The following is a 16,363-nucleotide window of genomic DNA, read 5'->3' as shown; positions in this document are numbered from 1 at the left end:
CGGATAAGTGGCAGTAGCCCGGGTACCGGTGTCTGTCTCCGTGGCCATGGTGACCAAGCATTATACCACCCCGACCAACCACCAGCACTCAGCACAAGAGGAGACTTATGTCTTGTAAACAGTATTATTGTCACATACAAAAATATACAAATTGTGTGCAAATTCCACGTGGAACATCAGAGATCACAATATACAATTCCTAGTGATCCCACAATCCAGCTCTGCTCCAGGATCCTCAGGACGAAGGCTGAAACTAAAGGAATGCCTGAGCGGGGAGAAGGATCTGAGGCTGCCCTTGGCATAACCAGGAATATAAGGCATCATGTGTTGGGATGGTCACTCCCTACTGACATGTTAGTAATTGTGTGCATATACATATATATTCCTATGTACAGTTAGTAAGTGATCCCCCACTCCCAGAGAGAGACCTCACCTTACATATACATGATATCATACAGCAAGTCTCTGCTGCTGTTACAGTACTACTGCCCCCCCCGTGGTTCAGACTGGAACTGCAGCTTCGCGCCTGCTCAGGTCACAGAAGCCTTTTTCCTGAAGGGAGACTTCAGTCGCTTCCAGAGAGATGACTTGGGCTTGTATTTGCGCTCATTGGCCAGGGCAGCTTCCCGCTCCTTCCTGCGGATCTCCCGGACCAGGGCGTGAAACACGTCATCGATGTAATAACGGAAGGCAGCGGAGGTCTCAAAAAATGGGCAGCTGAACTCTCTCGCTAAGGAGCTCCCCTCTTCCTTGGAGACCTGGGGGAAGGAGGAGCGTTAGTAGCAGTTCACAGGAGAACATACGTCCCTGACTGTCATCATCAGGCCCTCGGGCCATGTGAGCAGCACATACCTGGCGCAGGCGCGACAGGTCCGATTTATTCCCCACCAGCACAACAGGGGTGTCATCCGTTCTCCGCACGCGATAAATCAGCTGCTTGAACTCGCGGGCTTCATGGAAACTGCGACGGTCAGTAATGGAGTAACAGATAATAAAGCCTTCCCCAGCCCTCATATACTGGTCTCTCATAGCTGTGAACTCTGCCTGCAGGGACACAGGGAACCATCACATATACTAGCTGGAACACCATGCACACTAATCACTCTCCGAAACCACTACCCAGACCCTCATCCCCCCCCCCCCCTCTATGCATACAGCCTCCACCTCCCCAAACACCCTCTGGACACCCACATGCCCCCCCAGGCCCCTCACCATGAACACGGCCCCCCAGATACCCTCCGGACCCCTATCTCGGCACACAGCCCCCCAGAAGCCCTCCTGACTCCTTTCTTGGCACATTCCCCCCCCCTAGGGTGTCGCTTATTTGGGGGTACATTTTTTAATTTAAAGGTATGATGCGAGACACCCCTTTTTTAATTTTGCTTTTCTAAGAGCCCATGCAAAATATTAAAATAATCAGACATCTCTGGGCCGTGCCCCAAGACACAAAAAAAAAAACACCCATACAGATGACTAGGAAGTTATCTGTTCCTCTCGGCTCCCGCCACTGCCCGGCAGCCAGCGTCCTCAAGTTCGCCCTGCTCCCGGTGTCACCTCAGCGAACAGCTTCCTTCTGCCCGGCTCCCTATGCAACCTCCCCTTTGCTCGGATCTCTATTAGCCGGCATCCCCCGCCCGCTGCCGTCCCCCACACTGCTCCCTCCTCCTGCAGCTCCCTGGGGACTGCATATGATAAATCCATGCGATTTATCATATTCAAAACTTGGCACATCAAGTGCCTAATCGTGTGTCCCCCTCCCAGGGAGCTGAAGGGGAAATCAGGTCAGACTAATGTATGAGGGCCTTTACACTTGTGATATTTTGTCAGATTTGACCCAATTCAGATAGATTGGGCCAATTTATCTGACAAAATCTGATGTGCCTGATGCTGTAGAACCTGATGCACATTCCTGTGCGCATTGGGTCTAACCAAGAGATTGATCCTCTGCACATAGGATAAATCTCAAGTCAATCAGGTCCAACTTGTCCTTCAGATGGAACAGAACGCAACTTGTCCAACGGAAAGCTGGAACCACAATGTCCTGGTTAACATGAAATTTCAAGACTACCTTAGGTAGGTGTGACGGTTTAGTCTGCAGGACAGCCTTGTCCTGATGGAATACAAGGAAAGGGGAGCGACAGGATAAAGCACCCAAATCTGACCCTCATAGCCGAAGCTATAGCCATCAGAAACAGCACCTTAGCTGTAAGCCATTTCAGCTCAACAGAGTCCAAAGGCTCAAATGGAGGTCCAGATATGGCCTAAAAAAGAGGGATTTTGTACTTACCGTAAATCCTTTTCTCCGAGTCCACAGGTGTCACTGGAGTTACACTGGGTAATAGAAGGCGACCACAGGGAGCAAGGGCACTTAAAATATAAACATTAGTGTGGCCAACTCCTCCCCTTCTGCTTCCCGGAAGGGAGCAGGAAGATAAAAACACACTTCCGAAGAGGAGGTTAAACACCACATAACATCATTCAATACATAAGTATAGAAGAAATTATAGGTAGAAAAGAACAGAAAAACACTGCAACAACACATACAGAGTCAACAGACTCTGTAACATAAAACGGTACTTGTTTCCTAGCACGGCGCCAGCGATTTTAATTGCATCCATCGGGACCCCAAAAATCGCGTTGATCGCATCGCATGCAACCAAATCGCATGCGATTGATTCCAATGTAAAAATTGCGTCTATGTTAAATGGTCCCTGAGAACCGATTTTACATTGGGCTCAATGTAAAATGCCCCACAGACCCCAATTTTCATTGTATACCCACCCTCATGGGTGAAATGCCCCCCCATTGTTAACGCCACCCCACGATCAACGCCAACCCGAAGCGTGGCGAGCGCAGCGTGCCCGCGAGGGGCGGCGGTACGCGTCCTCCGACCTTTTCATACACCCACTATCTACGTCGGCGTGGAGTTGATTTTATATAGTGTGGCGAGCCACCGAGCCCAAAGCGTGGTTAGCGCAGCAAGCCCCGCGAGGGGACGCGCATTACTTCACAGGTATTATGCGTCCGCTCGCCACGCTTCGGGCTTGGTGGCTCCCTGCGCTCGCCACACTATATAAAATCAACTCCACGCCGACGTGGATAGTGGGGGTATGAAAAGGTCGGAGGACGCGTACTGACGCCCCTCACGGGCTCGCCACGCTTTGCGTTAACAATGGGGGGGCATTTAACATACCCATTAGGGTGCTTATACAATCAAAAATCGGGGCCATTGGCCCATTTATCATTGTTCCCTATGTAAAATCGCGTCGGTCGCATCGCATGCCATTATAATGACATGCGATGGACGCGATCAACGCGATTTTCTCATTGCCAGCAATAAAGGCTAAAAATAGCCAAATATCGCGTTGTTTGTGTCCATCGCATACCTTAAGTTAAGGTATGCGATGACCCACGACGGGCGCCGTGCTAGGAAACAAGTACCCATAAAACATACAGTAGTACATAAGATTTTTTACACAGTGCGCTGGATGTCTGTCAGCGGCCGACACTATAAAGAAGAGGTCTGAACAGGATACACAAAACAAGAATTAATAGTGTTTCTGGAGCTTAACCCAGTCGCTTAGAATGACGCTTACACTTATAATAAATGTAGTGGAAATGTCCTTTATGTCCAAATAGTCCTAAATATCAGGTGAGATAGGGACTCTCTCTGAAATTACTGAAATACTCTCAGTCCATCAATATTTCTGGAATGAAAAGAATATCCAATAGTGCAACACCTTCAATTCAAGGGGAAGAGATTTATTTATACATTGCACCCACATCACATATAATAAAAACAGCCTGTGTCACCCGATTGGTGGTAGAACAACATTCACAGTACGCCAATTTCTGGTCTCACCACCCGACTCCCTGGACCAATTCCAGGAGCTTCCGGAACCTCCAAAGTGGATCGGTCACAAAGTACAGGATGGCTCTTTTCCCCCCAAAAAGTGCATAGTGCATCAGAAGCTGCTTCTGCGGAAGGACTCTGAGAAGTCTGAAATGCATTGAGCTGACCAATCCCTGGCAGAAGGAGAAGTTTATGCCGCACAAACGCACTTTTTGGGGGGAAAAGAGCCATCCTGCACTTTGTGACCGATCCACTTTGGAGGTTCCGGAAGCTCCTGGAATTGGTCCAGGGAGTCGGGTGGTGAGACCAGAAATTGGCGTACTGTGAAAGTTGTTCTACCACCAATCGGGTGACACAGGCTGTTTTTATTATATGTGATGTGGGTGCAATGTATAAATAAATCTCTTCCCTTGAATTGATGGTGTTGCACTATTGGATATTCTTTTCATTCCAGAAATATTGATGGACTGAGAGTATTTCGGTAATTTCAGAGAGAGTCCCTATCTTGCCTGATATTTAGGACTATTTGGACATAAAGGACATTTCCACTACATTTATTATAAGTGTAAGCGTCATTCTAAGCGACTGGGATAAGCTCCAGAAACACTATTAATTCTTGTTTTGTATAAAACAAACAGTAATAAACCATAACAGGGAAAACTCCAAGGTAGAACACTGAAATAAACCTGCCCTAGGGCCAGGTAGAGAACAGCGCTGAGGCGGGCGTCCAGTGACACCTGTGGACTCGGAGAAAAAGGATTTACGGTAAGTACAAAACCCCTCTTTCTCCTTCATCCACTAGGTGTCACTGGAGTTACACTGGGGACGTCCCAGAGCTTCCAGCTCGGGTGGGTGAGCGCTGAGAACCCTGTAATACTGCCCGACCAGGTAGCCGCTCCGGGGAGTTGCTGGAGGGAGACCCCACGGGGTGTGTGTACTAGGCACTTACTAGACAAATATTGCTTGTACTAGCGACGTAGATATTTAGCCTATATGGTACAGCTAATACAGCGTACATCTGACAAGGAGAGATAGTGTGAAAGCTATACGCAGCACACAGTAAGCTTGTACTAGGCATACATTGCAGTGACATAGGCAGGCAGCTATATGGTACAGCTAATACAGCGTACGTCTGACAAGGAGAGATAGTGTGAAAGCTATACGCAGCACACAGTAAGCTTGTACTAGGCATACATTGCAGTGACATAGGCAGGCAGCCTATATGGTACAGCTAATACAGCGTACGTCTGACAAGGAGAGATAGTGTGAAAGCTATACGCAGCACACAGTAAGCTTGTACTAGGCATACATTGCAGTGACATAGGCAGGCAGCTATATGGTACAGCTAATACAGCACACGTCTGACAAGGAGAGATAATGTGAAAGCTATATGCAGCACACAGTAAGCTTGTACTAGGCATACATTGCAGTGACATAGGCAGGCAGCTATATGGTACAGCTAATACAGCGTACGTCTGACAAGGAGAGATAGTGTGAAAGCTATACGCAGCACACAGTAAGCTTGTACTAGGCATACATTGCAGTGACATAGGCAGGCAGCTATATGGTATAGCTAATACAGCGTACGTCTGACAAGCAGAGATAGTGTGAAAGCTATACGCAGCACACAGTAAGCTTGTACTAGGCATACATTGCAGTGACATAGGCAGGCAGCTATATGGTACAGCTAATACAGCGTACGTCTGACAAGGAGAGATAGTGTGAAAGCTATACGCAGCACACAGTAAGCTTGTACTAGGCATACATTGCAGTGACATAGGCAGGCAGCTATATGGTACAGCTAATACAGCGTACATCTGACAAGGAGAGATAGTATGAAAGCTATACGCAGCACACAGTAAGCTTGTACTAGGCATACATTGCAGTGACATAGGCAGGCAGCTATATGGTACAGCTAATACAGCGTACGTCTGACAAGGAGAGATAGTGTGAAAGCTATACGCAGCACACAGTAAGCTTGTACTAGGCATACATTGCAGTGACATAGGCAGGCAGCTATATGGTACAGCTAATACAGCGTACGTCTGACAAGGAGAGATAGTGTGAAAGCTATACGCAGCACACAGTAAGCTTGTACTAGGCATACATTGCAGTGACATAGGCAGGCAGCTATATGGTACAGCTAATACAGCGTACGTCTGACAAGGAGAGATAATGTGAAAGCTATACGCAGCACACAGTAAGCTTGTACTAGGCCTACATTGCAGTGACATAGGCAGGCAGCTATATGGTACAGCTAATACAGCACACGTCTGACAAGGAGAGATAATGTGAAAGCTATACGCAGCACACAGTAAGCTTGTACTAGGCATACATTGCAGTGACATAGGCAGGCAGCTATATGGTACAGCTAATACAGCGTACGTCTGACAAGCAGAGATAGTGTGAAAGCTATACGCAGCACACAGTAAGCTTGTACTAGGCCTACATTGCAGTGACATAGGCAGGCAGCTATATGGTACAGCTAATACAGCGTACGTCTGACAAGGAGAGATAGTGTGAAAGCTATACGCAGCACACAGTAAGCTTGTACTAGGCATACATTGCAGTGACATAGGCAGGCAGCTATATGGTACAGCTAATACAGCGTACGTCTGACAAGGAGAGATAGTGTGAAAGCTATACGCAGCACACAGTAAGCTTGTACTAGGCATACATTGCAGTGACATAGGCAGGCAGCTATATGGTACAGCTAATACAGCGTACGTCTGACAAGGAGAGATAGTGTGAAAGCTATACGCAGCACACAGTAAGCTTGTACTAGGCATACATTGCAGTGACATAGGCAGGCAGCTATATGGTACAGCTAATACAGCGTACGTCTGACAAGGAGAGATAGTATGAAAGCTATACGCAGCACACAGTAAGCTTGTACTAGGCATACATTGCAGTGACATAGGCAGGCAGCTATATGGTACAGCTAATACAGCGTACGTCTGACAAGGAGAGATAGTGTGAAAGCTATACGCAGCACACAGTAAGCTTGTACTAGGCATACATTGCAGTGACATAGGCAGGCAGCTATATGGTACAGCTAATACAGCGTACGTCTGACAAGGAGAGATAGTGTGAAAGCTATACGCAGCACACAGTAAGCTTGTACTAGGCATATATTGCAGTGACATAGGCAGGCAGCTATATGGTACAGCTAATACAGCGTACGTCTGACAAGGAGAGATAGTGTGAAAGCTATACGCAGCACACAGTAAGCTTGTACTAGGCATACATTGCAGTGACATAGGCAGGCAGCTATATGGTACAGCTAATACAGCGTACGTCTGACAAGGAGAGATAGTATGAAAGCTATACGCAGCACACAGTAAGCTTGTACTAGGCATACATTGCAGTGACATAGGCAGGCAGCTATATGGTACAGCTAATACAGCGTACGTCTGACAAGGAGAGATAGTGTGAAAGCTATACGCAGCACACAGTAAGCTTGTACTAGGCATACATTGCAGTGACATAGGCAGGCAGCTATATGGTACAGCTAATACAGCGTACGTCTGACAAGGAGAGATAGTGTGAAAGCTATACGCAGCACACAGTAAGCTTGTACTAGGCATACATTGCAGTGACATAGGCAGGCAGCACCTATATGGTATAGCTAATACAGCACACGTCTGACAAGGAGAGATAGTGTGAAAGCTATACGCAGCACACAGTAAGCTTGTACTAGGCATACATTGCAGTGACATAGGCAGGCAGCTATATGGTACAGCTAATACAGCGTACGTCTGACAAGGAGAGATAGTGTGAAAGCTATACGCAGCACACAGTAAGCTTGTACTAGGCATACATTGCAGTGACATAGGCAGGCAGCTATATGGTACAGCTAATACAGCGTACGTCTGACAAGGAGAGATAGTGTGAAAGCTATACGCAGCACACAGTAAGCTTGTACTAGGCATACATTGCAGTGACATAGGCAGGCAGCCTATATGGTACAGCTAATACAGCGTACGTCTGACAAGGAGAGATAGTATGAAAGCTATACGCAGCATACAGTAAGCTTGTACTAGGCATACATTGCAGTGACATAGGCAGGCAGCTATATGGTACAGCTAATACAGCGTACGTCTGACAAGGAGAGATAGTGTGAAAGCTATACGCAGCACACAGTAAGCTTGTACTAGGCCTACATTGCAGTGACATAGGCAGGCAGCTATATGGTACAGCTAATACAGCGTACGTCTGACAAGGAGAGATAGTATGAAAGCTATACGCAGCACACAGTAAGCTTGTACTAGGCATACATTGCAGTGACATAGGCAGGCAGCTATATGGTACAGCTAATACAGCGTACGTCTGACAAGGAGAGATAGTGTGAAAGCTATACGCAGCACACAGTAAGCTTGTACTAGGCATACATTGCAGTGACATAGGCAGGCAGCTATATGGTACAGCTAATACAGCGTACGTCTGACAAGGAGAGATAGTGTGAAAGCTATACGCAGCACACAGTAAGCTTGTACTAGGCATACATTGCAGTGACATAGGCAGGCAGCTATATGGTACAGCTAATACAGCGTACGTCTGACAAGGAGAGATAGTATGAAAGCTATACGCAGCACACAGTAAGCTTGTACTAGGCATACATTGCAGTGACATAGGCAGGCAGCTATATGGTACAGCTAATACAGCGTACGTCTGACAAGGAGAGATAGTGTGAAAGCTATACGCAGCACACAGTAAGCTTGTACTAGGCATACATTGCAGTGACATAGGCAGGCAGCCTATATGGTACAGCTAATACAGCGTACGTCTGACAAGGAGAGATAGTATGAAAGCTATACGCAGCATACAGTAAGCTTGTACTAGGCATACATTGCAGTGACATAGGCAGGCAGCTATATGGTACAGCTAATACAGCGTATGTCTGACAAGGAGAGATAGTGTGAAAGCTATACGCAGCACACAGTAAGCTTGTACTAGGCCTACATTGCAGTGACATAGGCAGGCAGCTATATGGTACAGCTAATACAGCGTACGTCTGACAAGGAGAGATAGTATGAAAGCTATACGCAGCACACAGTAAGCTTGTACTAGGCATACATTGCAGTGACATAGGCAGGCAGCTATATGGTACAGCTAATACAGCGTACGTCTGACAAGGAGAGATAGTGTGAAAGCTATACGCAGCACACAGTAAGCTTGTACTAGGCAGCTATATGGTACAGCTAATACAGCGTACGTCTGACAAGGAGAGATAGTATGAAAGCTATATACAGTACACAGGAAGTTTGTATTAGACATACATTGCTTGTACTAGGCATACATTGCAGTGAAATAGACAGGTAGCCTATATGGCAGGGTTGCCAACCCTCCTGAAATTGCCGGGAGGATCCCGAAAATCGAGTCCCCCTCCCAGCCCCCCGGAAAGGTGGGCAACCCTCAAGGTTTCCGCCGGTCCCCTCCGAACACCAGACTGGCTAATAAGCGCTCTGTGTCCCTCCACACATGCTGACGCAGGCTAGCAGAATGCAATGCAATAATGGCACAGTGGCTCTTGCAGCACGATACTGTACAGTGTCCCGAAGGAGGGGTACAGGGGGGACTTGCCGCTGTGACCTGGCCGTGGAGGAGTGGAACTCCGGATGGCTGTGAGCTCCCCCGTGTCCCTTCTCACATGCAGCAGGAAAGGATATCAGTGGTGGGAATTCTCTGTGAGGTAAACACAGTTCCCTGCCTACTGTCCCCGGGTGGAGAGGCTAATGTGGGGGACCATAAAAAACAGAAGTAAAACTTAAAGGTTCTGCGCCAGATTGGTCGCTACAGAAAATAGGTATGGAAGGACAATCCCAAAAAATCCTTCAGGTATCACAATAGTAACAAGAGAGGGTATACCAATTTCAGACAGCGCCCAGAAGCCCAGGGTGAGTGGGTCTAAAGCAATGTGCAATGGGGGGAATCAACAAAAAGATACTTCCATATGATTGATGTTCCACCTGTATTCAATAAAATTCCTCTGATGGGTAGGTTTTTCAGTACATGTAAACAGAGAAGGACTTATAATAGTGAAGCCTGTTTAATAGACATGTACACATAAAACCATAAAAGACAATACAATACAATGCATAACATAAACAATAATAAAATCCAGACTAGTGGGGAGGATAGGTACAAATTACCAAGGGGTGGATCAGAACTGGGTGTTAATCAGTTCACAAGTGTTCAGTCAAATAATCACCAGTCCGGTCCCGGGTAACAGGGCTGGGGGTCAGACACTTCCTCTGGTTGCCTCTTGAATCCTCCTCTGTCTGGGATGCTGCCAACAGTACTCTGCCAACGCGTTTCGACCCTTGAACCAAACGGGTCTTTCTCAAGGCATGTGTAATTGTGGCAGGTCTTATCTCTATTTATAGGTCTCTCAATCTGTAGGTGCGCGGTAACAGCTGACGTTAGCATTAAGACCGCGCATGCGTTCCCGTAGCCCGGTGTTGGCAGCTAGGCTGCCAACACCGGGCTACGGGAACGCATGCGCGGTCTTAATGCTAACGTCAGCTGTTACCGCGCACCTACAGATTGAGAGACCTATAAATAGAGATAAGAAGACCTGCCACAATTACACATGCCTTGAGAAAGACCCGTTTGGTTCAAGGGTCGAAACGCGTTGGCGGAGTACTGTTGGCAGCATCCCAGACAGAGGAGGATTCAAGAGGCAACCAGAGGAAGTGTCTGACCCCCAGCCCTGTTACCCGGGACCGGACTGGTGATTATTTGACTGAACACTTGTGAACTGATTAACACCCAGTTCTGATCCACCCCTTGGTAATTTGTACCTATCCTCCCCACTAGTCTGGATTTTATTATTGTTTATGGTATGCATTGTATTGTATTGTCTTTTATGGTTTTATGTGTACATGTCTATTAAACAGGCTTCACTATTATAAGTCCTTCTCTGTTTACATGTACTGAAAAACCTACCCATCAGAGGAATTTTATTGGATACAGGTGGAACATCAATCATATGGAAGTATCTTTTTGTTGATTCCCCCCATTGCACATTGTTTTAGACCCACTCACCCTGGGCTTCTGGGCGCTGTCTGAAATTGGTATACCCTCTCTTGTTGCTAATGTGGGGGAGCCTTCTCCCCCAGCTAGCAAATGGCCACCAGGGATTGAGTCCTCATGCAGCGCCGGTAAAATGGCCGAGATCTGGCACGAGCCAGGCGGCCCCGCATATTGTGCGCTGCTGTCCACAAACAAGTTACCCTGGTGGTCCAGCGGGACGGGCGGCGAACCAGCCAACCGCTTGCTAGCCACAGCTGGCGGTCACCCCTCGCCGTCTGGAACAGCCACTATGTGCGCCTCGCAAGTGCATTTCGCACGCGCTCCCAGCGAGAAGCGCTTTACCTTTAGAAGAAGGTCCCCGGCGTCCGTGGCGGCTGTAGCTCCCCAGTGCCCAGGGGCCGCTGCAGGTCTCCACCCGTGAGTGTCAATGCAGCGCCAGACCCGGGTGATGGAGCCTGCAGCACAGGGGTCTTTACAGACCCCCAGTGCTGCTGCTCTGTCACTGACAGTGGTCAGTGTAAAAATAAAAATGAAGTTTAGGCTGCTAAACAGCAGCCCCTCTAGTAGGTGCATCTGGCTCCTGCCAGCACCCGAAAAAACTGAGCTTCCTGGCCTGAAGGCAGGGTAGAGGAGGGGAGGAGCCAGGCTGCCTGGGAGGCAGTTGAAGTTTAACCTCTAAGGTGCTGGTGCTCTCTCCCACTCCACTACCCACTGTAATGCCGGTGGCCCCTGATGTCTCCCGAAGGAGAAATACTACTTGATTATTGGGCATTGTACTGTATATTATATGTGTCCAGTGATATGTTGCAAAGCTTTATGCCGCTTGGGGCATAGGTCAGAGTTGTCCGATTAACTGCACATTTTGCATGGGCTCTCATAAAAACGAAAGGAGAAAATATAGAGGATGTCCCCCCCCCCCCCCCACCAAGACCCCTCTATAAGCATGCCCCTTCCCCAACACCCTCTGGACCTCTCTCGGCACATGCCCCCCAGGCCCCCTCTATCACACTTACTACCCGGTGACTGAGGCCTACACACCTGCCCTGCTGTGTCCAGAATGTCCAAATTGGCCGGCTCATCATCAATTCTTATACGTATCTTATATGCATCCTCTGAAAGAGAGCACAGGAACAGCGGGTCAGGTGCCCAGTGGTGGGTGGCGACAGAGCGGGCAGGGGGTAACCTACTCACCAATAGTGGGGTCGTGATCCTCTGGGAAGCGATGACTTATAAACTGCATGGTCATCGCTGCAAAGACACATGTATGGGTCATGTCTGCAGTACACACAGCAGGCGTCACGTGTTCCTTACATGTATGAAACTGTAGTGTCCCGGGTCTCCCCCAATCATCCACTAGTCACAGGAGGGTGCAGGCAACAGGTGGCCTCATACGTCTCCGGGCACCAGGTTGTGTGGGACACCGGACATGGGTATGTATATGTGTGTACACAAACAGCTGCAGTGTGACACAAGACATGTGCAGGTGACAGGCACAATACAGGCAGGGAGGAACGCACACACAGGCAGGGAGGAACGCACACACAGGCAGGCAGGCACACACACACAGGCAGGCAGGCAGGAACGCACAGGCAGGCAGGCAGGCACGCACAGGCAGGCAGGCACGCACACACAGGCAGGGAGGAACGCACACACAGGCAGGGAGGAACGCACACACAGGCAGGGAGGAACGCACACACAGGCAGGCAGGCATACACACACAGGCAGGCAGGCAGGAACGCACAGGCAGGCAGGCACGCACGCACAGGCAGGCACGCACGCACAGGCAGGCACGCACGCACACACAGGCAGGCACGCACGCACACACAGGCAGGAACGCACACACAGGCAGGCACGCACACTGGCACCCGGCATCATACATTCATGCACACACAGGCTGCCAGGCACATACACACAGGCATTAGTCCTTAGGAATAAATACACTGGTATGTCAGTATAATTTACTAGAAGAAACGACCAATAGCAATACTCACCACTCTTGCCCACACCGCCAGCTCCCAGCATTACCAGCTTATATTCCCGGGGCTGCACGGACATTGCTGAAGCGCTGACACGACCAGAAACCGGATCCATCCCACAGGCGCCTGAGAAACAAGACAGATCATTATACACGTATGCTGCGCTACCTGGCGTCATACACACACACAGCTCCGTCACCCAGCGTCATACACACACACAGCATCATGCACACACACAGCTCCGTCACCCAGCGTCATGCACACACAGCTCCGTCACCCAGCGTCATTCACACACACAGCTCCGTCACCCAGCATCATGCACACACGCGGCTCCGTCACCCAGCGTCATGCACACACACAGCTCCGTCACCCAGCATCATGCACACACACAGCTCCATCACCCAGCGTCATACACACACACAGCTCTGTCACCCAGCATCATGCACACACACAGCTCCGTCACCGAGCGTCATTCACACACACAGCTCCGTCACCGAGCGTCATTCACACACACAGCTCCGTCACCGAGCGTCATTCACACACACAGCTCCGTCACCCAGCATCATGCACACACACAGCTCCGTCACCCAGCGTCATACACACGCACACACAGCTCCGTCACCCAGCGTCATACACACACACAGCTCCGTCACCCAGCGTCATACACACACAGATCCGTCACCCAGCATCATGCACACACACAGCTCCGTCACCCAGCGTCATACACACACAGATCCGTCACCCAGCGTCATACACACACAGCTCCGTCACCGAGCGTCATTCACACACACAGCTCCGTCACCGAGCGTCATTCACACACACAGCTCCGTCACCCAGCGTCATTCACACACACAGCTCCGTTACCCAGTGTCATACACACACACAGCTCCGTTACCCAGCGTCATACACACACACAGCTCTGTCACCCAGCATCATGCACACACACAGCTCCGTCACCCAGCATCATACACACACACAGCTCCGTCACCGAGCGTCATTCACACACACAGCTCCGTCACCGAGCGTCATTCACACACACAGCTCCGTCACCCAGAGTCATTCACACACATAGCCATCACCCAGCGTCATTCACACACACAGCTGTCACCCAGCGTCATGCACACACACAGCTGTCACCCAGCGTCATACACACACACAGCTGTCACCCAGCGTCATGCACACACACACAGCTCCGTCACCCAGCGTCATGCACACACACACAGCTCCGTCACCCAGCATCATACACACTCACACACTGCTCCGTCACCCAGCATCATACACACACTGCTCCGTCACCCAGCGTCATACACACACAGCTCTGTCACCTAGCATCATACACACAGCTCCATCACCCAGCGTCACACACACACACACAGCTCCGTCACCCAGCATCATACACACACACAGCTCCGTCACCCAGCATCACACACACACAGCTCCGTCACCCAGCATCATGCACAAACACAGCTCCATCACCCAGCATCATACACACACACACACAGCTCCGTCACCCAGCATCATGCACAAACACAGCTCCATCACCCAGCATCATGCACAAACACAGCTCCATCACCCAGCGTCATGCACAAACACAGCTCCATCACCCAGCATCATGCACAAACACAGCTCCATCACCCAGCGTCATACACACACACAGCTCCGTCACCCAGCATCATACACACACACAGCTTCGTCACCCAGCGTCATACACACACAGCACTGACATCCCCTATCCTATAGGTATACACACACAGCACTGACGTCCCCCCTCCCAAAGGTAGGGATGGCCATCGACCATCGATGATTAGAAATCATCGATGGTTTATGGCTGATGTCGAATAGTTTTGTCATCAATGGTGGAGAACCAGATGGCACACAGCACTGACATCCCCTATCCTATAGGTATACACACAGCACTGACCCCCCCCATAGGTATACACATAGCACTGACCGTCACCCCCCATAGCTATACACACAGCACTGACATCCCCTCTCCTATAGGTATACACACACAGCACTGATGTCCCCTCTCCTATAGATATACACACACTGACGTCCCCCCTCCTATAAGTACACACACAGCACTGACGTCCCCTCTCCTATAGGTACACACAGCACTGACATTCCCCTCCTATAGGTATACACACACAGCACTGACGTCCCCTCTCCTATAGATATACACACACTGACGTCCCCCCTCCTATAAGTACACACACAGCACTGACGTCCCCTCTCCTATAGGTACACACACAGCACTGACGTCCCCCTCCTATAGGTACACACACAGTACTGACGTCCACCCCTCCTATAGGTACACACACAGCACTGACGTCCCCCCTCCTATAGGTATACACACACAGCACTGACGTCCCCCCTCCTATAGATATACACACACACAACACTGACGTCCCCCCTCTTATAGGTATACACACACAGCACTGACGTCCCCCCTCCTATAGGTATACACACACAGCACTGACGTCCCCCCTCCTATAGGTATACACACACAGCACTGACGTCCCCCCTCCTATAGGTATACACACACAGCACTGACGTCCCCCCTCCTATAGGTATACACACACAGCACTGACGTCCCCCCTCCTATAGGTATACACACACAGCACTGACGTCCCCCCTCCTATAGGTATACACACACAGCACTGACGTCCCCCCTCCTATAGGTACACACACAGCACTGACGTCCCCCCTCCTATAGGTATACACACACAGCACTGACGTCCCCCCTCCTATAGGTATACACAGCACTGACGTCCCCCCTCCTATAGGTATACACACACACAGCACTGACGTCCCCCCTCATACAGGTACACACACAGCAATGACGTCCCCCCTCCTACAAATACACACACAGCAATGACGTCCCCCCTCCTACAAATACACACACAGCACTGACGTCCCCCCTCCTACAGATACACACACAGCACTGACGTCCCCCCTACTATAGGTACACACACACACACAGCACTGACGTCCCCCCTCCTATAGATAAACACACAACACTGACCCTCCCCCTCCCGGCTCCGGTCGAAGATGGCGGATGACACAGCCCTGCAGGGAGTGGCCGCTCGCCGGCTGTCACGTGACATGTGAACATGAGGCTTTCCCGCCCATATAGACGTTGCCCGAGATAATAGCGGCCATGATAGTTGAGGGCACTGTGCGCTATTACAGCAGCTCTTACAAGACATGTCACTAGACCGTAATCCTGCTATTACACCGGCACTTCCATGGTATATCACTGCACCGTAATCCTGCTATTACACCGGCACTTCCATGGAATATCACTGCACCGTAATCCTGCTATTACACCGGCACTTCCATGGTATATCACTGCACCGTAATCCTGCTATTACACCGGCACTTCCATGGAATATCACTGCACCGTAATCCTGCTATTACACCGGCACTTACATGGCATATTACTGCACCGTAATCCTGCTATTACACCGGCACTTCCATGGTATATCACTGCACCGTA

General features: G+C 49.8%; 1 protein-coding gene across 2 annotated transcripts; it reads right to left on the bottom strand.

Annotated features, from left to right (window-relative positions):
- Window positions 1–105: 105 nt before the first annotated feature.
- On the bottom strand, window positions 106–16,155 carry RIT1 (Ras like without CAAX 1). Of its 2 annotated transcripts, none has more exons than XM_083167504.1 (6): window positions 15,890–16,155; window positions 12,880–12,990; window positions 12,080–12,136; window positions 11,927–12,000; window positions 853–1,044; window positions 106–758 (listed from the first exon to the last, which is right to left on the bottom strand). In XM_083167504.1, the coding sequence occupies exons 1-6, from the start codon at window positions 16,071–16,073 to the stop codon at window positions 531–533; spliced, it is 846 nt and encodes a 281-aa protein (XP_083023630.1). In that variant the 5' UTR covers window positions 16,074–16,155; the 3' UTR covers window positions 106–530. The 2 variants fall into 2 exon arrangements, with proteins under 2 accessions (XP_083023630.1, XP_083023631.1); XM_083167505.1 differs by lacking the exon at window positions 15,890–16,155 and adding an exon at window positions 14,615–15,619.
- Window positions 16,156–16,363: the final 208 nt, after the last annotated feature.

The sequence above is a fragment of the Crinia signifera genome, chromosome 12 (assembly GCF_055691185.1).
Source record: "Crinia signifera chromosome 12, ASM5569118v1, whole genome shotgun sequence".
Taxonomy (NCBI): Eukaryota; Metazoa; Chordata; class Amphibia; order Anura; family Myobatrachidae; genus Crinia; species Crinia signifera.
The sequence above is the reverse complement of the archived record's forward strand: the minus strand, read 5'-3'. Positions and strand labels throughout refer to the sequence as shown.

Bases quoted from the DNA above. Each gene is read 5' to 3' on its own strand.
- RIT1 (XM_083167504.1), bottom strand. From the start codon at position 16,073: ATGTCTTGTAAGAGCTGCTGTAATAGCGCACAGTGCCCTCAACTATCA. The intron at 12,137-12,879 runs GTGAGTATTGCT...GTGTCTTTGCAG, and splicing joins TGGCGGTGTGGGCAAGAGTG to CGATGACCATGCAGTTTATA. The intron at 1,045-11,926 runs GTGTGTAGGCCT...GTGTCCCTGCAG, and splicing joins TTCTGGACACAGCAGGGCAG to GCAGAGTTCACAGCTATGAG.